This window comes from Corythoichthys intestinalis, chromosome 13, assembly GCF_030265065.1.
Source record: "Corythoichthys intestinalis isolate RoL2023-P3 chromosome 13, ASM3026506v1, whole genome shotgun sequence".
NCBI lineage: Eukaryota > Metazoa > Chordata > Actinopteri > Syngnathiformes > Syngnathidae > Corythoichthys > Corythoichthys intestinalis.
In genome coordinates, this window is record NC_080407.1 from 42,094,551 (window position 1) to 42,119,363 (window position 24,813).

Here is a 24,813-nt window from a genome sequence, read left to right on the forward strand (position 1 = left end):
TCAAAATAACTACGCAAAAAGTCCAAAGGTATTGTATTTTGTTTAATGATGGAGGATACACTGCCTTCTGGTGGTAGTGTTGGGTCTGGCTGGACTCTCCACTTGTATTGACTAATGAGCAGAGTCAGCAGACTCGTCTGACATGGCTAAACAAGGACAGCTGCGCTCACATAAGGCTGTAAGTTGTTTCCGCTAATACGTGTTTGTGTATGCATTTGTAATTAGTTTGCAGTTTGTGGCGTTATATGTGAGCGATTTGCTATGAGAATTGTAAAAACGTTAGCATTCGTAGCATTTAAGCTAGCGGACTTTAGTTAGGCAAATCAGGCGACGTGTCGTCTTTCTTGGTGTGTTGTTGTGTCTTTGTCTGCGTTTGGGAAGGCTCTTTGATGTCAACCTCTAGTTTGTTTTCCCATCTTGTTGCTTTTCCTCCCAATTCAGTTTGTGGTTCCCCCATCTCTTACGGGAGACATCCTGTCGGTAACATTTTCCATTTTTGGAACAACTCTGGGTCTTCCTAGTAGATGTCCAATACCTCAAATGTTGCTGTTGCTGCTTCTTCATCATCAGCTATGTCCTTTTTTCTATTTTCATCCTTTTCACATTTTTCATAGGTTTTCCCTTTCTTCCTTTTCTTTTTGGTGCTGGATCTTTAATGCGGTCCAGGATCTCATTGGTGGGTTCCTCTGCGACAATCACCTTGATTGGTGCTTTCTTCTTTGCAGTTTCAGGTGATGTGCTCGAAGCAGATGTCGTTCTTAAAACAGTTGTTTCTTCTTCACGAGCTGTGCCTTTCTTAAGCGGCCTTCCTCTTTTTCTGGTAGTCCTCGTGGTGATGCAAGCATCCTCTTCCAGAGAGTCTGGGACAAATGTTTTGGCAGTTTGCTCTTGTGTCTTTTCCCGGGTGCTCCGTCTTCTACCAAACACAAGAGTGTTACCAGAATCATTAGCTTGTACAGGATCAACCATGAGGTACTTCTCAGGCTCAGGAGTTTTGGCAGTGATGCGCACCTGCTTCTTTGGAGACTCTTTACACTCTTGAATCTTAGATGGTTCTGAGACAGTCTGCTCTTTGTCTGTGGAAGCTGGATGATCCTTCACAGAATCAATCTCCTGGTATGCTTCTGCTTCTTCCTCTTTGTCTTTATGTTCCGAGAAAGCCGTGTCTTCTTTGGCCTCTCTGAATTGACTGTCATGGTCAGCTGAGGGTTGATCCTCAACCACATCCTCGATTGCAGAGTGGGATTCTGCAATCTGCTCTTTGTCTACATCTTCCTTCATGTCAGTCATTTCCTTTCCTCTTTGGCTCTTGTTCTGCTCTTCAAGGTTTGGTGCGTCAACTGGTGCAATCGGCTCTTTTTCAGCATTGTCAACAGTACTAATGTGTCCCTGCTTAGATACTTCTTGAAGCTCAAAGGGGCCATCTTTCGATACATCATGTTTCTCCTCTGAAAGAGGTTTCTGGTCATCACCAAGCATGATCGGCAAATTCTTTTCTTCGCAAGTAGTGGGAGTCTGCTGTGTTATTGATCCCTGGGATGAATCCTTTGATTTTTTGGCTTTACTTTGGGCTCTGGTGAAATCTCTAACGGGTGAAGACACAGTCCCTGATGAGAGGGTCCTTCTTGATGAGCTTCTGGTGGTCCTTGAGGAAGCTGAAGAGCATGATTTAGAGTTCTTAGACTCTTTTGAGGCTCTTGTTTTGTTCTGTTTAGAATCAGGAGAGAAAGAAGGTCTCTCGGAATGAGAGGGGGCTTCACCGCTGCTGTCTTCTTGGTCACTAACTTCACTGATTGTGACAATGTCATCAATGTCAAAGGGTTGCTGATCACAAAGAGTGACATTATTGTTTTCCACCTGAATGGAGACAACAGAATTCAACATTTTCCAATCATCAACACAGAAATCTGAAAGTCAGAAGAGACTACAGGGGCCCACATCACTTTGTGTTGGCCGCATAAGCAAATCATACACATCAATATTATGTTTTGTGCAAAAATGTGAAGTTCAGTAGATTCTAAAGCAAAGACTTACCATTGCGTCCTCACGTTTCACATGGGTTTCATCTTTACCGAGGACCAACGTGTCTTGAACAGTGAGAGCCTCTTCTCTCTGTACAGCTGTCTCATCGTTACTGCCAACTGTAGGCAGTAGGGTCTCATTGTCAACACAGAGTGAAGCTGACAGTGGGCCATCTTCCACCTTTGCTGAAACATTCTCTTTATCGTCCTGAAACTCAGGAATGGCAGTGGGCTCCCCATCAATTGAACATTCTGTTTTCTGACATTCCTCTTCAGTTGCCATTTCTACACGCTCTGACATGAGCCTCGCTGTGGGTTGTTCTGAGTTAACAGAGGGAGCGGCAGTAGGCCCAGAGTCCACTGTCGGTTCAACTGCAGCAGGTGGGTTGGCCTTGCTGCTTCTGTCTTTACCGTCCTCCCCGAGATCCAGGGTGATATCAGTTGAATCCTGAAGGCGCTGGTTCAGGCTTTCAATGCTAAAATCAAACAAACCTGCAGTTATTCTGTCATGAATTGATGGTAATATATTATTGGAAATCCTTACCTTTCAAATCTTTTAATTGTTTTCCTAGAACAAGCACAAAAATGAGTTTGTGAATATTATGTACTGAATAATGTTAAATAGACACACAAACACTTGCATTAAAAGAAATGGAAACCAACCAGTTTCTTCTGAATCTTGGACTGACTAAAAAATGTTTGTATTCCTCCAGCACATGCGCAACTCCCACCGAGTCTACCATCTCAATGCATATCTATAGAGGTGAGATCATCATTAAAACAATACCCATCATTGGTCTAGATTTGCAATAAGGTATATTTCCGTTTTTGTACCCGGTTGGCCAATGGGAGGACGTTGACAACCTTAGCATCTCTGGAGATGAAATGTAGAAGAAGTATAATGTTGTTTTGGAGGAACAAGGTAATCTCTACACAAAGTAGACGCTGGGCCAGGGACTCCACCTCACCAATGCGCTGACAGACACAAAAGCAAAGCAGAATCCTTAGTCGTACCCACATGCTACCTCTGGTAGCATGCATCCTAAAAACTCACAGAGTTGCTTAGCTGCATCAACGACCTGTACATGTTCTCCTGCAAACAGAGGACAAATCAAATGGTCATTGACACCATATATAGGCAAGTTTACTCTCGTGCATACCTCGGTGTTTTGAGCATGCATGGGCTGCAGGACAAAGTGCAGCCCAAGCTGGCGGCCATTCACCCTAAATGTACGAACACCCAAGTGGCATTGGACGAAGCGGCAGCACGCAGCCCAATCACTAAAATGCACAAAAGCCTGTAAGGGAAGAAAGAGGTGCTATGAGCACTGGCTGTCCAAAATCTGTTCAACTCTGCAAGGCTGCAGTGTCCTCACCCTCCTCTGGAGCGGCAGCACAATCACATTGTAGTACAGAGACCGAAGGTCCTTCTGAGAAAAATATGGCCACGCAAGTTTGGCTACATCTTCGTGTTTGAAGCGCTCTTCAGGCAAATCGGTCAACATGACTGATGGCAACGCACCCAGCTGCTTGGCCTTGTTGATGTCGCATTCTTTTTCGACGGTCAGGAACTCTGCAAAAAGAAGACCAGGCTGGCATTACTTACTCTGACATTACACTGGCATCTGGAACAGCGGGGTCACGGCTCTCACCGGGAATTATGAACCATGGGGAAATGGTGAAGAACAGATAGGGTTTTTCCCTATTTGCCAGGCAAAATGGGGACGTGGTGAGTTCAGGAATGCCAAATGTACAGGTCTCACCAGTTGCCCCGGCAAATGCCAAGTCAGGCATGGCCTTATTCGGAAACATTGGTGCTGTAGAGAGAAAAAAGTGTACCCATCATTTTACATCCTAATGATGGCCGTCTGTCCTGAGAAACTTACGTGCAATTGAAACACCTTCAGGCTTGTACAGCCTGTATATTCTGTAGGCAGGACATTGATGGTGACGGTTGTACCAAACTCCAAGGCGATCAGCAGATTCGTCAGAGTCAAATTCAACAAAGACCTTCAAGGTCGAACATCAATGACCTTTTCATTTACTTCTAAAAGTAGCGTTCCTACACAACAATTTACCTTGTCGTGGAGCGGCAGAAAATGTTTGACACCGCCAATCTTTCGCAAAGCTTCACGGAGACTGGCCGTCTCTCTCAGTGTGATGCCTTCGATTAAGATGGTTCTGGAGCTTTTCTTCTCCACGGGCTGAGGATCAGGTCAAAGTTCAAAACGTCAAACACAGGGTCATTACATTAATTACTGATTTACTTACGAAATGCATCTGCTTCATCACCCAATGATAGAAGGCTTTCTGAAATATAAACATCAAATTAACATCTGAATTCAATTTATATAGCCCTAGCTGAGTTATTTTGTTATGACTGTTTACCCACAACATGGGGACTTTTTGATTCAGGACACGCACTTCCAAACCCTGTTCTTTGATAGTGAGCATTTCGGGTTTCCAGGCCTTAAAGGCAGTAAACACTTCCTTCTGTTTCATCACCTCAACAAGTGCCTGAGACAAAGGTTTTCAACACTTCTCAGAGGCTTTTCAAAAGACACTTTTCATGTCTGGATCTGTGGTCCATACCATCCTTGATTTAGGAAGAACGTAGATCATATCAACTGAGGAATCAACGCTAAACGACTTGAGTAACTGGATAATGTCTTGCACGCAGTAGCTGCGCTGATCACCGGGAAGTTTGGAGATTAACAGCTGCTGCCCCTTCTCTCCCTTCAACTGCAAGGACAAAATAATGATGACTGCTTGGTTGTCAATTTACTGAAAGTGAAAATGTCTTGTATGAGCTTACTATTTTTTTATGGAGGTCGGTGCGTCTGAATTCCACTGCAACAGATCAGAATTGAGATTTTAATATCCATGAGTAGCATATGTTGACAACATGTTGAGACTTGCCAATCCTGTGTGGACGCAGAAATTTCCACGTGCTTTTCCATACGGTGAGCGTCACATCAGAATCACGCAGAGATGGACAACATTCTGTTTTCTTACAGTCCTGTGATTCTGACACGTGCTTCATTTTGGGTTGTTCAGAGTCAATTGATGGAGCTGCAGTGCGTGCAGCGGTTGAGCTGACATTCATGCTCCTGTACTCACGCTTCCCATTGTGATCCAATGTAAACACACTTTGATCCTGAAGGTGCAAGTTCAGGCTATGAATGCTGAAACCAAACGAAACGGCCGTTATTCTGTCATGATTTGATGGTACAAAGTTATCGTAAATCCTTACCTATTAAACAACACCTTCCAAGAACTTGCTTCCCTGGAACTACAGTGAAAATAATTCGGTGAATATTACATTGTCTTTTGACTAAATGCAGTGGTACCTCTACTTACAAACCTCTCTCAAACCATCAAATTGCTTTCCTGGAACAAGCACAAAAAGATTAGGTTTAAAATTTTAGGCTACGACACGCCTCAACGGGAAAATATTGCCACTTCTTAACTCATTTGCTCCCAAAAACGTATAAATACGTTCTATTTTTAATTGCTTCAGTGTCCCAAAAACTTATTTATACGTCTTTTGCAGGGTTTTTGTTTTACAAGAGGCATCTATAGGTTCCTATGTATCTAAGATACAATGCAGAAAGATTAAAACCCATTTTAAAGCAATAAAACTGGCCACTGGAGGTCAGTCGGCATTTGGTAAGAAATCATCTCGGGCCAAGAAAGGAAGTGAATATAATCAGGAAACGGAAGTTGGAGGGATCTTGTGAAGACGCGTGAGAATTTGTGAAAAATGTGGAGAACGATCGGGGAAAAAAAGGCAAACGACACTGGAGGAGTGTTTTGAAAAGAAAACGAAACCATCGTCAAAGAAGGATTAAAAAAAAATCTATCTTGATGAGACAGACGGTGACGTCCACAACAGCGTCAGGTTCCACACGCGTTCCGCGGAGCTCACTTTGCGTTACTCCTTAGCCCGAGGTTGAAACCAATGATGAAGATGATGAAAAAAGTGAGACCGATCTTGATCCGGACTCATCAGATTACTGGGAGCCACCTCATTCAACCGGGAGCAGCCGAGAGCCTTCCCCTTGTTATGTGCGCAAATAGTTCAACAGTTCAATAGTCATGTGTAAATGAATTGTTGCTTTGGCATCAAAAGCTATTTGTCTTGTTGCTTATACTGTTTTGTAGAATGAAAACATTCAGATGTTTGGGGTATCACAAAAGCGAAAAATAGCTGCGTTAAAGTCAAAGTTTTATGTTTGAAATGTATGCTTTTACAAATAATTTCAATTTCTCTTTTTTCATCAGATTGGTAACTAGGCTATTTTCTAATGCTGATTTCTAAAGAATGGAAAAAGATATGAACTCACTTTTTTTTCTGAAAGTCTTTGTTCTGGTTCTTGGAAAAATAAATTTTGTGAAAAAAAAATCTTATGTCATGAAATCGAACAAATTCGCCGCAGCACAACATGATGTTTAAAAAAAATTCTAGAAGAAACCCTGAATAGTATTGAAAATATAACTAGTTAAAAATATGATGATGATTACTCAGCACAGACCTTTGAAGTCTATCGTAGCACAGCATATTCTCTCTTGCCAAGATAATAAAACAAATGTTACCTTGTTTCCAAACAAGCAAGATGGAGCGTAGCATAGTTTGACACACATCCTAAACTCTGGTAAGGAGAGTGAGAGACTGGCACAGCACATCTCACCAGTGAACGGGAATGCCAAAAAAAACAGATACGACAAAAAAATCGGAATTGTGCATTAAGACCTGCGGTATGAACCTAGCCTTAGATACAGAGTGTGTCTCATGTTACCCTAGTCTCCCCTATCCAAGAATGGGTCCACTTAAGAGAGGCACTGACATGAACATGAACTGACATGAAAAAAAACAAGTTGTGAAATTCAGTTCAGTTCAGTTTATTCACACATCATATCATGGTACACACAAGAACATGGTCACATGTACAAGCAGTTCATCTGACAAGATGCATGAAAGGGACACTCCGAATAAGCTATTTAAAGCTTTTATTAGGGGCCCAGTCAAACAGCACACACATACACACATCCATACACATACATACAATTAACTATGGAAATTTCAAAATTCTGATTACATCGGATTTGACGCGATACCTTAGAAATGTTATTCAAGGACAGCATATTAAGTAAAGATGTGATCGGGTCTGATCACGTCATTTTCAAAGTATCGGAATTGGCAAACAAATATCGGACATGCCTTTTTTAAAAAAATTAAATTAATTTTTTTATTAAATCGTTTTCTAATTGTATTTAACGTTACAGACAAAATGTCTTATATTCATCCAGTCTTTAGTTTTTGCTTAAAGTAGGGCTATCAAATTTATCGCGTAAACGGCGGTAATTATTTTTTTTTAAATTAATCACAAAATATTTGCACTCACGCATTGTCGCGTTCAATCTATAATGGCGCCGTTTTACCTATATATAGAGCTAACAGGCACCGTAAAATGAGTAGAGAGAATTTTGGCAGCCTTTGGGGCCTCTTGTTAATTGGCTAAAGCCTTAAAATCCCTCTCTCAATAATTAGAAATATCGTGGGAAGCAATGTGGGGAAGAACGGTAGTGGTTAAACTTTTCCCAAATACCCTATGTTATTTCCCAACGCAGAGAAGATACATCAATTGGTGCCACTACGCACAGTCATGGTTGCACTTCCCATCATGCATTTGGGCAGAACAGTTAAATGGCTACAGTATGATTTACTGAAAGCTCAACAAATACACTACATGGCAATATTTAGTCACAATATACAGTCACATTTATCCTTTAAGAATTACAAGTCTTTCTATCCGTGGATCCCTCTCACAGAAAGAATGTTAATAATGTAAATGCCATCTTGAGGATTTATTGTCATAATAAACAAATACAGTACTTATGTACTGTATGTTGAATGTATATATTTGTCTGAGTTTTATTCATTTTTTTCTTAATGCATTGCCAAAATGTATATGTTCGGGAAAAATTATCGGGAATGATTGGAACTGAATCGGGAGCAAAAAAAAGCAATCGGATCGGGAAATATCGGGATCGGCAGATACTCAAACTAAAACTATCTGGATCGGATCGGGAGCAAAAAAACATGATCGGAACAACCCTAATATTAAGCATACATTGCAAGGAGGTGAGTTTTCCATTTTTTCTTAAAAATGGAGATGGAGTGTGACATATTAAGTGTTTTGTCCAGTTCATTCCAGATCTGTGGTCCTCTGCACACAATGCCAAAGCTTGTAGACTTTAGCCTTCTGTTTTTTCCTGTGATGTGATTTTTTTCTTCTGGTAGTATATGTGTGCTGAGGAGTATAGATTGGGATGAGGTCTCTTAATTTATGGTTTAGTTTATGGATGACCTGATACGTTATGCAAGCATTTTGAAAGTGGTTGTGTTCTTTTAGCTTCAGAAGGTGGTGATGGTGAAATATTAATTTAGTTGGAGCATTAACCCAGACCATGTTATGGCACGTATGACTTTTTTCTGTAGTGTTTCAAGCTTTTTTAGATAGGTTGGAAATGTGTTGCACCTTATGATATTACAATATTCTAAATGTGGTTCAAATAAAGATTTATACAGGGTGAGAAGTGCAGATAGTGGGATGTAATATCGCAGTTTAAAAAACAGAGCAGCATATCTCGACAGTTTATTTGTGAGCTCATCGATGTTTTTTAAAATTAAGGTACTCATCAATATAGATCCCCAGGAATTTTGTAGAGTTTATTACATTTGAACCATGTGTCTATTTTCTTTAGTTTACTATTTATGATTTGCTCAAGAGCAGAGGGATGTTTATGGGAAAAGAATAAATTTGTATCATCAGTGTGAGAGAATTTATTCGTGCTTAAAACACAACCATTATATATTATACGTTGAATGCTTTTGTTATGCTTGCATGAGAACATTATAGCATAGAGTATTATTGTTAGAACAATCTGTTGTAATATTTTTGAGTGGGCCTTCTCATAGACTTGACGATTGTAGACGGAGTCAATATGCCCAAATATAGACTGTCATGTTCCTGTTGTTTCCAAAATGCCCTGAATGAATACAATGTTTCAATAGCTGAAGAGTATCTGCTTTGCACTGCTGCTCCGTTTGGGAGGCAACCAATAAATCGTCAACATATGACAGGACTTGGGCTGCCTCCAGATGGTTGGAAGTCAGCCAAGCATCGACTGATAGCCTGAGCAAAGATAGTGGGGGAATCACAAAATCCTTGTGAAAGTCTAGTAAAAGTTAATTTTTCTCCTTTGTACGTAAATGTAAACCAATGCAGCCAGATACTGATGGTCCTTAAATTTTCCTGATTTTGAATCAGACCAAGCGCCAAAAAGCATCAAAAATGAATTGGCTGGTTGCAATGTCTCCCCAGATTCAGATTTTGTAGACCCCAAGACAATCAGCAAATAGTACTTTATGAAAAACGGATGAGGAATTAACAAAGTCATTAATGTACAGGTTGAAGAGGAGCGGCCCTAAGATGGAGCCCTGGGGGACTCCATGATTGATGAGTTTGTATGTTGATTCTGAATTATTAATGTTGACATACAGATGTCTTCCAGATAGATAGCTACGGAACCACTCTAGCGCTAGGCCTCTAATCCCATGATGTTGTAGTTTTTTAAATTAGTATATCGGTCTTGTCAAATGCTTTGGATAGGTCAAAAAAAATGCCGACGCTGTAGTCCCCTTTGTCAAATGTATCGTGGATTTTTTCCACTGCCATATACAGTATGTACTATTTTTTTTTCTGAATCCATACTGCAATGGAACAATGATGTCTACGGTAGCTTGTCTAGGTAATTATTTAGTTTGTTGTAAACTACCCTTTCCAAGGGTAGGCAGAATAGATATAGATAGAGGTGCAGTAATAATGTTGGAAATGCTTTTCAGAATTTTGTTAGAAATTCCATCTGCTGCAGCTGAATTTGAATTCTTCATGTTCATGATTATTTTTATAATACAATACTTTAGTTTGAGTCTAGGGGTGCTCCAGTGTCCCCCAGAAGTGGACCCATTTTTGGAAACCTCCACGTTTTTTGTTGTTGTATTTTTTCAATTTTCAAAATTTTTCTGAAGTAATTTCTTGAAAATAAAGGTTTAAATCGGACGTTGTATTACCTGAACCAATGCACATGAAAATTTGTATCAGTCAATTAGGCATGTGCCGATTACCGTTTTCAAGGTATACTGTGGTATGAAAACGTCAAGGTTTCAAAACAGCAAAAATTTTCCGTCATACTGTCCTGAAGTATTAGCAATTTTTTATGTCCCAAAAATGCAGGGAGAAATTCCTCACTTGCAGCTGCAAGGCTCAACCCTACCCCACCGGTTTTTAATCAGTGTCAGTGAATCAGTTGTGCTGCACGATGACTGGAGGAGGTGAAACTCCCGAACTTTTTTCCCCCATCGGAGAAAACGAAATCGCTGGTATGGGAATACTTCGACTACAGAAATGTTACAGACGGCCGCGGCTTAGAGGAGGAGGGCCAATGAACATGTAAAACATGTTGATTCATGGAAACGGATTATTTTTGCGTTTCTGCGGGGTCTGCTTGGCGAGCCGCTGCACTGAGGGTCTCACTCGTTTTGCGCGGTCGTCCAGCGCCTGGCCTCCCAGGCGTCTTCTCGTTGTTTTGTTCGGATGGCGCGCTGGCGGCATGATGCCAGCCGGCGCTCCGACCATGCTGCCCGACCGATCACTGCTGTTGAATCAGGTTGCCTGGTCTTACAAAATGCGCTACTGCCCTCCAGTGGCCAGTTTCATTGCTTTAAAATGGGTTTGGAGTGTTGTTCGTTTCTCAGATACAGCGGAAGCTACAGTGCCATGCAAAAGAATTCGGCCCCCTTGAACCTTGCAACCTTTCGCCACATTTCAGGCTTCAAACATAAAGATATAAAATTTTAATTTTTTGTCAAGAATCAACAACAAGTGGGACACAATCGTGAAGTGGAACAAAATTTATTGGATAATTTAAACTTTTTTAACAAATAAAAAACTGAAAAGTGGGGCGTGCAATATTATTCGGCCCCCTTGCGTTAATACTTTGTAGCGCCACCTTATGCTCCAATTACAGCTGCAAGTCGCTTGGGGTATGTTTCTATCAGTTTTGCACATCGAGACTGACATTCTAGCCCATTCTTCCTTGCAAAACAGCTCGAGCTCAGTGAGGTTGGATGGAGAGTGTTTATGAACAGCAGTCTTCAACTCTTTCCACAGATTCTCGATTGGATTCAGGTCTGGACTTTGACTTGGCCATTCTAACACCTGGATACGTTTATTTTTGAACCATTCCATTGTAGATTTGGCTTTATGTTTTGGATCATTGTCCTGTTGAAAGATAAATCTCCGTCCCAGTCTCAGGTCTTGTGCAGATACCAACAGGTTTTCTTCCAGAATGTTCCTGTATTTGGCTACATCCATCTTCCCGTCAATTTTAACCATCTTCCCTGTCCCTGCTGAAGAAAAGCAGGCCCAAACCATGATGCTGCCACCACCATGTTTGACAGTGTGGATGATGTGTTCAGGGTGATGAGCTGTGTTGCTTTTACGCCAAACATATCGTTTTGCATTGTGGCCAAAAAGTTCAATTTTGGTTTCATCTGACCAGAGCACCTTCTTCCACATGTTTGGTGTGTCTCCCAGGTGGCTTGTGGCAAACTTTAAACGAGACTTTTTATGGATATCTTTGAGAAATGGCTTTCTTCTTGCCACTCTTCCATAAAGGCCAGATTTGTGCAGTGTACGACTGATTGTTGTCCTATGGACACTCTCCCACCTCAGCTGTAGATCTCTGCAGTTCATCCAGAGTGATCATGGGCCTCTTGGCTGCATCTCTAATCAGTTTTCTCCTTGTTTGAGAAGAAAGTTTGGAAGGACGGCCGGGTCTTGGTAGATTTGCAGTGGTCTGATGCTCCTTCCATTTCAATATGATGGCTTGCACAGTGCTCCTTGAGATGTTTAAAGCTTGGGAAATCTTTTTGTATCCAAATCCGGCTTTAAACTTCTCCACAACAGTATCTCGGACCTGCCTGGTGTGTTCCTTGGTTTTCATAATGCTCTCTGCACTTTAAACAGAACCCTGAGACTATCACAGAGCAGGTGCATTTATACGGAGACTTGATTACACACAGGTAGATTCTATTTATCATCATCGGTCATTTAGGACAACATTGGATCATTCAGAGATCCTCACTGAACTTCTGGAGTGAGTTTGCTGCACTGAAAGTAAAGGGGCCGAATAATATTGCACGCCCCACTTTTCAGTTTTTTATTTGTTAAAAAAGTTTAAATTATCCAATAAATGTTGTTCCACTTCACGATTGTGTCCCACTTGTTGTTGATTCTTGACAAAAAAATTAAATTTCATATCTTTATGTTTGAAGCCTGAAATGTGGCGAAAGGTTGCAAGATTCAAGGGGGCCGAATACTTTTGCAAGGCACTGTATATATGCTTCTTATAAAAAAATTTTTAAAAACGCAAAAGACGTATAAATACGTTTTTGGGACAGCATTTAAAAATAGAACGTATTTATACGTTTCTGGGAGCAAATGAGTTAACCAAGAATCGTTTTACATCCATATCTATAGACCCTACCCACTGACGTCACAAAATCACGTGCTCGCTGTATGGTTCCGCCCCCTTGTCCGTCATTTTGTGTCTGTATTATCAATGGTCTCAATTGATCGAGCAATTTATAATGCATTTAATGGAAGACCCGGTGCTTTCGGATGCCGTAAACTCACTTGATGCGTTGCATAAAAGGCGTTATGTGGAAAAGCTTCAGTTTATCCATTCGCCAGATCCATATTTGATGCCTAAATCGATTTTTTTCGACCCGCTGTCTCCGCCCTATTTGCCTGACATCTGCTAGCTACCCTGATATGTACAACTATCTTGTCCACACAAAATCAGCCTATTCTCACGAAAGTTTGAAAAACTTTAAGAGCTTGGAGGCTTATAAATACTTTGTTGCTGGTTGGGTGAAACAGGTCCTCATCCACGAAAATTCGGCAGGAATCTATCTTGTGCTTGGAAAGGTGAGTTACGCAATTTTCAATTCAAAATCTTTTGTTATTGCTAACATCCACTGTCAAGTCTAATGTATTTCATGTCGTTTGTCAATGGAGTTAGGGCTTTTAATGTTTATATGGTTTAGCGATAGCACTCTCACTACATACATACAGTGCTGCTCAAAAGTTTGTGAACCCCTTCAACATTTTGGAATTTTCTATTATTTCAACCTGATTTCCTAATCAATCAATTCAGTAGTTTTTTTTTTTTTTTTTTTTAACAGTTGTGTTGTCGAGACTAAATTAAAAAGAGTTTTCATCAACTGATGTAGGTGCAAAATTGAACTGTTTGGTCACAACCAAAACCGCCATGTCTGGCGAAAAGTCAACACTGCATACCACCAAAAGAACCTTCTCCCAACAGTGAAGCATGGAGGTGGGAATGTCAAGATCTGGGCTTGCTTTTCATCCTCAGGACCTGGACAACTCCACATAGTCCAGGGAATCATGAATTCTGAGGAATATTGTCAAATCCTAGAACATAACCTGACGCCATCTGTTTTGAAGTTAAAGCTTGGCAGAAGGTGGATCATGCAACATGATAATGATCCAAAGCATTCCAGCAATACAACCAAGGAATGGCTGAAAAAGAAGAAGATTCGTGTTCTGGACTGGCCCAGTCAAAGTCCTGACCTAAATCCCATTGAAATGCTGTGGCGGGACCTGAAGCGAGCAGTTCATGCCAGACGCCCATCAAACCTCTCTCAACTGACTGCGTTCTGCAAGGAAGAATGGGCAAAAATCCCCCAAAGTAGATGTGAGAGGCTGATTAGTCACTACAGAAACCGTTTGGTTGAGGTAATCTCTGCAAAAGGAGGCGCAATATCCTATTAACTGAAGGGGTTCACATACTTTTGCACACATGATATCTGAGTTTTTCTTAAATCAACCACTTTTGTTAAATAAAGAATGACAATATAACTATTTCTTTTGTTTCAGTCCATTATTTGGAATGTCAGTATTGTGGATTTGGGTATAACTTAACATTTAATAAGGTTATTTTAGTTTTTTTAACAAAAAATCTGACCATCGCTGTGGGGTTCACAAACTTTCGAGCAGCACTGTACGTGTATGTTGTCAGCGATTAGCCTAGCAATGATCTTAATTGTGGTTGTCAGCCCAAAACCCTCTAAATATATATTAAATGCATCTTACCAGATATAAAATGACTACTACATAATCTGTGGTAATCGTTTGGAGCCCAGTTTTCTCGTCGAATTGCAGCAGCCCATCTCGCTCTCTTCTCTCCGGGTCTCTCGGAATCCGGTAGAACTTCAAGTCTCTCCGTCTTCTCCGTCTATCTTCTCTGTTATTGCAACCGACCGCCACACACGCCTTCACCATTTTGATTATTAATGTTAACGAGCAGAAAAACACGTCGTAAATAGGAGGAATGTACGTAGCCGTAACAGGTAAACATGATGTGTTGACGGACAATTGGGCGGCACCAGTCAGGAGGAAGGAGTTGTGACGTCACGTGGGTAGGGTCTATAAAGATTAAGGTATTTAAAGCATATATTCACAAGAATTTCAACGTAAAAAGCTTTTTGTTGTGGTAAGGCGGCGCCACAGGGACTTAAAGACAAGCAGCACATATTTACTTAAATGCTAACTGCCCCTTTTTTTTTTAACCAAGAATAGAGACTGTTTTTTGTCCATATCTATTAAGAATTCAGGTATTTAAGCATTTATTCACAAGAATTTCATCGTAAAAAGCTTTTTGTTGTGGTAAGGCGGCGCCAAAGCGACTTAAAGACAAGCAGTACATATTTACATAAAATAAATGCTAACTGCCCTTTTTTTTGTTGTTGTTGCTTTTAACCAAGAATCGAGACTGTTTTACGTCCATATCTGTAAAGAATTGAGGGAATTACGCATTTATTTACAAGAATTTTCAACGTAAAAAGCTCTTCGTCTGTGTTTCCACTCGGTCAGCCTTGACGAGATAAGCCTCCTATTTATCGGCCCCGCGTCCCGTCAATACCATTATGGAGTCTACGGTTTGATCTTATTAACTCATTTGCTCCCAGACACGTATAAATAGGTTCTATTTTTAAGTGCTTCACTGTCCCAAAAACGTATTTATACGTCTTTTGCGTTTTTTTTTTGTTTGTTTTTTTAATAAGAAGCATATATAGCTTCCGCTCTATCTGAGAAACAAAGAACAACACTCCAACCCCAATTTATTCATGTGTGAATAAATTGTTACTTTGCTATCAAGAGCTCCATTTGTCTGGTTATTCATGGTATTTTGTAAAATGAAAACATTATTCAGATGTTTAGGATGTAACTAAAGCAAAAAATAGCTTTGTTAAAATCTAAGTTATGTTTGAAATGTATGCGTTTAAAAAAGCTCACTTTCTCCGTTTTTTCATCAGAAATTGGAAAATTGCTCAAACTAAGCTATTTTCTAATGCTGATTTCTAAAGAATGGAAAAAGATATGAACTTTTTTTTCTGCTGAAAGAAGAGAGTCTAATCTTTCTTTTGGTGGGTTCCATGTTTATATAGCAATAGAACAGAATTTTCTGTGGGCCTTGCAAAATCAGTCAAAATCCAGAAAAACGGCCGGGAGCGAAAGGCCTTGCTCTGGTGAAAATGGCTGGGAGTGAATGACTTAACGGAATTTTCAGGTTAGGAGACTACTTCCAGAACCAATTACTAATTTTGTAAGTAGAGGTAGCACTGTATACAAATGATCGCATTAAAAGAGATGGAAACCAACCGTGGTTGGGCAACCGGGAAATTGGTGCGAAAATGTTTGGATTCCTCCAGCACGCGCGCATGTCCCACGGAGTCGGCCATCTCGATGCATATCTACAGTGACGAGATGATCATTAAAACAGAGTGATGACAACCCTCGCAAGTATGGATTTGCAATTGGAGAAATTTCCGTTCTTCTACCCGGTTTGCCAAGGGGAGGAAGTTGACGATGTCGCCATGGCTGGATATCCAATGTAGAAGATGTGTGATGTTGTCTTTTAGGTAAAAACTGATCTCTACACATAGTAGGCGCTCGGCCAGGGACTCTACCTCACCAATTCGCTGTAATCCACAAACGCAAAGCAGAATCCCTTAAATTGTACCACAAGCTACCTCTGATAGCATACATCCTAAATACTTACAGAGTTGCTTAGCTGCATCAGCGACCTGTACATGTTCTCCTGTGAACAGAGGACAAATAAAATGGTCATAGACTCCATATACAGTGTATCACAAAAGTGAGTACACTCCTAACATTTCTGCAGATATTTAAGTATATCTTTTCATGGGACATCACTGACAAAATGACACTTTGACACAATGAAAAGTAGTCTGTGTGCAGCATATACTGTATACTGCATTGGGCCAAATATAAGACGGCCCTGATTATAAGACGACCCACTCTTTTTCAAGACTCAAGTTTGAAAAAAGACTTTTTGAACACCCAATTAATTTTTATCAGAAAATAATTACAGTACATGTGAAACAAATGATTATAACAATATATTTGAGAGAAAAAGCATGTTATTTTGCCTCATTCAAATCTTATTATCTGAACATTTAAATATGACTAAGTGCAATCACATTCGTAAATGAATGGCTTCTGGTTTTTAAAATGTAAATAAACCAATCTATTGTGTTAAAACAACAAAATTGCAAAAAAACTGCATTAACCATCAAAGTGAAGTCTAACTTTAACTGTAGTCTTGAAACAAATCTGAATAAGGTTAAACTTGAGAGTAGCTGAGATCTGTCATTACAGAACATCGCTTCAATGATATCTGGCGCCATCTAGCGTCGTGAATGGGTATAATGTCTAGACCGCGAATATAAGACAACCCCCACTTTTTCAGTCTTATTTCAATGCAAAAACACCGTCTTATATTCGGGCCAATACGGTAATAGAGTTCATTTATCTTCTGCTCAAAATAAATCAAAATATAGGCAATAATATCGAAACCCCTGCCAACAAAAGTGAATACACCCCTTAGAAACAACATCCCCAAATGTCCAAATTGAGTACTGCTTGTCATTTTCCCACCAAAATGTCATGTGACTCGTTAGTGTTACTAGGTCCAGGTGTGCATGGGGAGCAGGTGTGTTCAAATTTGTAGTGCAGCTCTCACACTCTCTCATACTGGTCACTAAGAGTGTGACATTATCTCGATACAGCGATATATCGCGATATTTTGCAACCCGATCGATTATCGATATGCTCCCGCCAAGTATCGATACTTTTATTTGACATGTTGGTCATTGGATGCTGTAAACTGCTCAATGTTTGTTGAGCAATTCCTTGACAGTCCACTAGGGGCGCTCGAGAGTGGCGGTGTAGGTAAAGTGCGCACAAGTCGTCTAGAGAAGAAGAGAGGAAGCTCCAAGTGGCTTGAAAAAAATAAAAAAGCTGCGTGAGAACGGTGTAGGAAAAGTGAGAAAAATATTGCTACAAATCACAGATATGGACACACTTTACATTTTACACTAACAAGAAAGGAAGTAAGGTGAACAAGGACACATTTTACACTAACAAGAATGGAAGTAAGGAAGTAGTGCTCAGACCATACGCCGCACTCTACATCAAATTGGTGTGCATGGCTGTCACCCCAGGAGGAAGCCTCTTCTGAAGACGGTACACAAGAAAGCCCGCAAACAGTTTGCTGTAGACATGTCAACAAAGCACATGGATTACTGGAGCCATGTCCTATGGTCTGATGAGACGAAGATTCATTTGTTTGGTTCCGATGGTCTCAAGTGTGTGTGGCGGTGACCAGGTGAGGAGTACAAAGATAAGTGTGTCATGCCTACAGTCAAGCATGGTGGTGGGAATGTCATGGTCTGGGGCTGCATCAGTGCTGCAGGTGTTGGAGAGTTACATTCCATTGAGGGAAACATGAACGCCAACATGTACTGTCAAATACTGCAGCAGAGCTTGATCCCCTCCCTCCAGAAACTGGGTCAGAGGGCAGTGTTCCAGCTTGACAATGACCCCAAACACACCTCCAAGATGACCACTGCTTTACTGAAGAGGCTGAGGGTAAAGGTGATGGACTGGCCAAGCATGTCTCCAGACTTGAACCCTATAGAACATCTTGGGGGGATCCTCAAGCGGAAGGTGGAGGTGCGTTAAGTCTCAAATAATCGGCAGCTCCGCAACAAATCGTCATGGAGGAGTGGAAGAGCATTCCAGTGGCAACCTGTGAAGCTCTGGTCAACTCCATGCCCAGGAGAGTAAAGGCAGTTCTGGATAATAGTGGTGGCCACACAAAATATTGATAGTTGACACGTTGCACCTATGTTAATATTGACAACTTTCACCAAGGGGTGTACTCACTTTTGTTGCCAGGGGTTTCAGCTGCACACACACTACCTTTCATTGTGTCAAAGTGTCATTTAGTCAGTATTGTCCCATGAAAAGATATACTTAAAAATCTGCAGAAATGCGAGGGGTGTACTCACTTTTGTGATACACTGTATAGGTAACTTACCTCGGTGTTTTGAACATGCATGGGCTGCAGGACAAAGTGCAGCGCGAGCCGGCGGTCATTCACCATACAGGTAGGATCACACAAGTGGCATCGGACGAAGCGGCAGCATGCATCCCAATCACTAAAATAAACAAAGGTCTGCAGGGAAAGGTCAGGACAGAAAGGTGCAATGGGTACTAGCTGTCCAAACACTGTGCAACTCTGCAGTGTTCTCACCCTCCTCTGGAGCGGCAGCACAATTACATTGTAGTACAGAGACAGAAGGTCCTTTTGAGAAATAAATGGCCATGCAAACTTGGCTACATCTTCGTGTTTGAATGAATCTTCGGGCAAATTGGTCAACATGACTGTTGGCGACGCACCAAGCCACCTGGCCTTGATGATGTCACCCTCTTTATTGACCGTCAGGAACTCTGCAAAAAGAAGACCAGGCTGGCACTGCTTATTCCTAACATTACAAGGGCATCTGGAACAGCGGGATCACGGCTCTCACCGGGAATTACGAACCATGGGGAAATGGTTAAGAACAGATAGGGTTTTTTCCCCATTGTCAGGTAAAATGGGGACGTGGTATGTTCAGGAATGCCAAATGGACAGGTCTTAACAGATGCCCCAGCAAATGCCAAATCAGGCATGGCTTCATTAGGAAACATTTGTGCTGTAAAGAGAAGAAAAAGTACCCATCTTTATTTGTCATTTCTATTCTGGTGGTGGCCGTCCGTCCTGAGAAACGTACGTGTGACTGAAACACATCGAGGAGTGTCCAGCCTGTATATGCTATAGGCAGGACATTGATCGTGAAGGGTGTACCAAACTCCTATGCGATCAGCAGACATTTCAGACTCAAATTCTACAAATACCTGCAACAAACGTTCAACTTCAATGACTTTTGAAAGGAGCGTTTCTAAAGAACAATTTACCTTGTTGTGGAGTGGCAGTTTTTGTTGACAACGCCAATCTTCCGCAAAGCTTTACGGAGACTCGCCGTCTCTCTTAGTGTGATGCCTTTGATTAAGATGGTTCTGGGGCATCCCTCCTCCACAGGCTAAGGGTCCGGTCAAAGTTAAAAAAGTCAAACACACGTTCATTACATGAATTACCGATTTACTTACGAAATGCATCTGCTTCATCACCCAATGATAGAAGCCTCTCTGGAATATAAACATCAAATTAACATCTGAATTCAATTTAAATAGCCCTAGCTGAGTTATTTTGTTATGACTGTTTACCGGCCCCATGGGGACTTTTTCACTCAGGACATGCACTTGCAACTTCTGGCCTTTGAGAGTTGGCTTACAGGTTTTCCAGGTATCCATGGCAAAAACCACATCTCTCGCTGCCTTTAGCTCAACAAATGCCTGAGACATCAGTTTTAAAATTAGAGATGACAACTTCTTAAAAGGCATTTCAAAAGACATTTCATATTTCGATCTGAGGTCCATACCATCCTTGACTGAGGAAGAACGTAGATCCAATCATCTGAGAATTCAAAGTCAAACGGCTTGACTAACTGGATAATGTCTTTCGCACAGTAGCGGTGCTGATCAACGGGCAGGTTGGAGATTAACAGCTGCCTCTTCGTTAACCCAATCTGCAAAGACAAAACCACGACTGCTTGTTTCTCAACTTACCAAAAGTCAAGTCAAAATGTCTGGTGAGAGCTTACAATTCTTCTATTAGAGGTGGGGCGTTTGAATACCGCTGCAACAGATCAGAATTGAGATTTTAATATCCATGATTAGCATATGTTGACAACATGTTGAGACTTGCCAATTTGGTCTGGATGCAAGAATTCACACATCCTCTCCCCAATGGTGAGTGTCACATCAGAATTACGCAGATATGGACAAGCATTTATCCGGTAGCTTGTTGCATCCTCCTTCAACGCTACATCAGAGTCGTGGTTTTTCACCAAATCCACTGTCGCAGCCTCATCAGCGTGGAGTAAGGGCCGCACAACAGCCTTCAGAGGTACTTTGGAGCTTTGAGGGGGTACCACCTCCTTCGCCAACACTTTCCCGTCATCCTCTTTCAACTCTACGTCTGCCCCACTGTGATGGGTTGCAGCCTCCTGCAACAGTGCTTCTTCAGAGGTACACTTGGGCATAGAATCCGTCGCAAGTACTGCTTCAGAACCACTGGTGGGTCTCAGATCTGCACAAATATACTCGCAGGTGGGGTTTAACTTGGCCTTCTTAGGGACCTTTTGGACAGTCTTGGTTTTCGGCTTGCTTGGGACGGTCTTCGCTTTAGTCGGAGCAGCAGGTGCAACAGAGGTACTTTTTGATGTTTGTGTCTTCGAGACTTTGGCCAGTGAAGAGGGATTCCTAAGAAAACAGAGATAGCGATATTATGACGGTTTCCAAATTATAAACAGTCACAAGAGCAGTAATGTATTACTTACCTCCGCGGATTGTGCTTGTGTACACTGGGGACACACTCCTACAGAAGAATACAAACCCATTTACATTTCTCTATAGAGAAAACCACACAAATATGCGATCAAAATGCCCACTTTTTGTTCCCGAACAGAGACAAGGAATCCTTTAATTTTGATGTTGCAATCCTTCCGCATTTTGTCTGCGTCTTCCTTTCTCTCAAAACACACAGTCGCCTGGGCAAAAACACACACATGGACAGTGACCATGTTGACACACACACAGACAGTGACACTGTTGACGCTGCCCAAGTCAGCGTAGCACTGAGCATGGTATTCATGCTTCTTGTAGATAGATGGTTTCCAGTGTGTGGTGAAGACCTACAACAAAGTCTTATACCTGTGATTTTTGGGGAAACAGGACTATGGATTTGATTTTTCCGTACACCTCAACAGCAGTCACTATGTCTTCGTAAGTGATAGAACTGAGGACTCCTTTCAGTGTCACAATGGTTGGGCCTGAGGTTTTGACTGACTGCAAAGGCAGAGAAGAGTACGATATGACTTTGAGGGAAATCCGAAAAACGACCTAAATTTTTGCCAACCCTTGCACCAAACCTTGGTTTTTCCACAGACCAATTTGTACTGGTCAGACGTTTTGCCAACCACTGGCTTTTTGTTGGCTGTAGAGGAGGAGGAGGAGGCGGCTGTGGAAGTTGAATTCATCTTGGCTAGTTCTGCCAGCAAGGCGGGGGCCAGAGTTTTGACCATAGCCTCCAAATCAATCTGCTTTGGCATAGACTGGACAACTGGATCGAACACAAAGTGGTGAATTCAATTCATATACTTCGTTACTTCCCGCCTGACCCGTCTCGACTCACCTGATGTTTTCATAAGTTTTTTTACAAATCTATCTTCTTTGGTTGACAACTCTTGGCTGCTCTGCGGCGTAGCGACCGCGTCGTAACTCCTCTTTGCAGGTGACCATCTCTCGCGACTTCTCTTGGGTGACCAGCAATTTTCGTGGCAGCTCGGTGACGGGGACCTCCTCTGTATGAAGGACCAGTTTTCGTGGGAGGTCGGTGACAAGGACCTCGTCTGCGTGAAGGACCAGTTTTCATGGCAGCTCGGTGACGAGGACCTCCTCTGTGTGAAGGACCAGTTTTCGTGCCGGCTCGGTGACGAGGACCTCCTCTGTGTAAAGGACCGGTTTTCGTGCCGGCTCGGTGACGAGGACCTCTTCTGTGTGAAGGACCGGTTTTCGTGCCGGCTCGGTGACCAAGACTTCCTCTGTGTGAAGGACCGGTTTTCGTGCCGGCTCGGTGACGAGGAACTCCTCTGTGTGAAGGACCGGTTATCGTGCCAGCTCGGTGACGAGGACCTCCTCGGTGTTGAGGACTGGTTTTCATGGAGTCTTCTTGAAGACAAGTGTCCCGCCGGGCTTTGCCTCTCATAGCTTCTTGAGCGCGAACGACGATACTTGGATGCATTCGGTGACCATCTCTCGCGGCTTCTCTTGGGTGACCAGCGATTTTCGTGGCAGCTCAGTGACGGGGACCTCTTCTGTGTGAAGGACCTGTTTTCGTGCCGGCTCGGTGACGAGGACCTATTCTGCGTGGAGGACCGGTTTTCATGGATTCTTCTTGAAGACAAGTGTCCTGCCGGGCTTCGCCACGAGGGGCGCCTCTCATAGCTTCTTGAGCGCGAACGACGATACTTGGATGCATTCGAGGAGTACGAACGAGACGTGGATCTCGAGGAACGAGACGTGGATCTTGAGGAACGAGAGCTGGAAAATTAACATATTGGTTATTTCAAAGTAGGGCTCAAAGATACTGGGAAAAAAATTGACACTGCAAATTTTTGGGTGTTTGCAATATATTGTGATATACATTGTGATATTGAAACTAGAAGAATCTTCACCAGATGACTTGAATAGCTCTGGTTGGGAAGTCTGGTTGACTCACAATGACCACATAGTGTTCATATACAGGTAGTGCCAGGGCTATGACTAGACATGTGCCGGTTACCGGTTTCACGGTTTACCGTGGTGTGAAAACGTCGCGCCTTAGTACGGTATTCGCTATTTTTCATGTGCCAAAATGCAGCCGAAGTGGCTTGGTGCGGCACCGCTCACCCCTTCCCGTTTGTTGCCGTGAGCGTCACTAAACAGCCAGCAAACCCAAAAACAAATCCTCCAAACACAAGGTGTACTTTTCTTCAATTTATTGAGCTCTCAAATCGTGGTGAAATATACAAATAAATACATTTAAAACGCTGTACAATTGTATTTTTCAACGTGTGATTAGGTTCAACAGGATAGCAGTAGCTCCATTAAAAAGTTCGCCAAAAACAAAACACACATTTTCCTTTCAAATTCAATATACAAACTAACTAAAACTTACAAAGACGAATGTTAGCCTAGGCTAAGCTGGGAGAGCAGCTTCTTTAATGTCTCACAGCCGCTGAGTGAGAGAAAAGCTTGAATGCAGGGGGGAAAGAAAAAGAATCGCGTCAAAGATCGCTAATTGAGAGAGGAGGTCTCACTCCTCACTTTTTTTTTTTTTTTTTTAGATGAAACTTTTCCTCAACAATATTTACATTTTAACTAATTTATAAAACTAACTTATACATTTTTAACTAACTTATTAACTTATGAATTCTTTGTTCTTTTTAACACAAAGGCATGGCATCATGTAGACTAGAGTTGACACAGTGGCTGAAAATGGCGAAACTTCACTTGAGCTTCCCCCCTCAAAAAAAAGTATACAGTATATATTTTTAATTTTATTTAGAAGTGTTTTTACTTTTTATAGCAAATATTTTGTTCTTACTCTAATATTGAGCAACTTGAGCTGTGGCTGTGGGTATAGTCTAGGTTCTATTTATTTTAATTTTATATAATATTTGTTATTTTTTGTTAATTTATTTATTTTCACATTATATTCATGTTCCAATTTGCAAATATGTTTTGAAAAAATCCTGTTCACTGGATTTTAAAAAAAAATTTTTTAACCCATACATCTCAAAATTTTGGAGCTATAATTGCAATACCCTGATACCGTGAAACCGCGGTATTTTTGCTCACGGTTATCGTACCGTGAAAATCTCATACCGGCACATGCCTAGCTATGACTAGATAAAAAATTTTAGTGTGCGATAATTTATCTTATAAATTATTGCAATATGCAATATTATTGCACCCCCCATTTTTTTTAAACCAATTTACAATAACACAGTGAGAATACAGTATATATTAATAGATTAAGTACACTTATTGAAACGTGATAAATGTTTACTCTTAAATTAAAAAAATTTTTTTTTAAGAAATCACACTAAAAACAATCCTAATACGGCTCAGAAACACAGAATAAATAAAATGTGTTTTTCAAGAAAAAAAATAAAATTGCACTTAATAACTTAAGCATTTAGGCAAATGTAAACTGCCCCTCATAGCTTCTGCTAAGGGGTTCCATAGGGATGCAACGATACAGTTAAGTCACGGTTCGGTACGATTTTCGATACGGGGGATACGACTTTCGATTCGATTCAATACATTTAAGGCTCTGAAAAAAAAAATAATAACAACTGTATTTTTTGTTTCGTTTTTTTTTTTTTTTTTTTTTTTTGGCTAACGAGCAAAAATTAAATTGCCATCATATAAACATGCATTTTAGTGCATAATATTTATGTGGTTACTTCTTACTGATCTGAAGAAATTTTATATAAAAGTGCTGAGAACAATCTTTACTGTTTGTAAAGTGAGCCGGGGCACACTGTTGATTGCTACAGCTCTCTTAGCAGCTAGGTTTACTATATGTGCAAAACATCCTATTTGTGGTCCGAATCTGTCTGTGT

At 41.3% G+C, this 24,813-nt stretch overlaps 1 protein-coding gene across 1 annotated transcript; it reads right to left on the minus strand.

The window, feature by feature from the left end:
• Nucleotides 1-56: 56 nt before the first annotated feature.
• Nucleotides 57-19,434, minus strand: LOC130928671 (uncharacterized). Its single transcript, XM_057855389.1, has 24 exons — nt 19,315-19,434; nt 19,072-19,236; nt 18,795-18,991; nt 18,579-18,716; nt 16,236-16,274; nt 16,015-16,155; nt 15,836-15,927; nt 5,275-5,313; nt 4,941-5,206; nt 4,837-4,871; nt 4,614-4,763; nt 4,446-4,538; nt 4,293-4,331; nt 4,100-4,225; nt 3,908-4,031; nt 3,674-3,838; nt 3,398-3,594; nt 3,182-3,319; nt 3,076-3,114; nt 2,856-2,996; nt 2,685-2,776; nt 2,566-2,589; nt 2,035-2,497; nt 57-1,857 (listed from the first exon to the last, which is right to left on the minus strand). The coding sequence occupies exons 1-24, from the start codon at nt 19,412-19,414 to the stop codon at nt 571-573; spliced, it is 4,290 nt and encodes a 1,429-aa protein (XP_057711372.1). The 5' UTR covers nt 19,415-19,434; the 3' UTR covers nt 57-570.
• Between the last annotated feature and the right edge of the window lie 5,379 nt (nt 19,435-24,813).

Excerpts from the sequence above, each read along its gene's own strand:
- LOC130928671 (XM_057855389.1), bottom strand. The coding sequence starts at position 19,414 with ATGTCTGCTGATCGCATAGGAGTTTGGTACACCCTTCACGATCAATGT. Across the intron at positions 19,237-19,314 it reads TCGATGTGTTTCAGTCACAC|CACAAATGTTTCCTAATGAA; the intron begins GTACGTTTCTCA and ends TTCTCTTTACAG. Across the intron at positions 2,777-2,855 it reads TCCTCCCATTGGCCAACCGG|ATATGCATTGAGATGGTAGA; the intron begins GTACAAAAACGG and ends TCACCTCTATAG.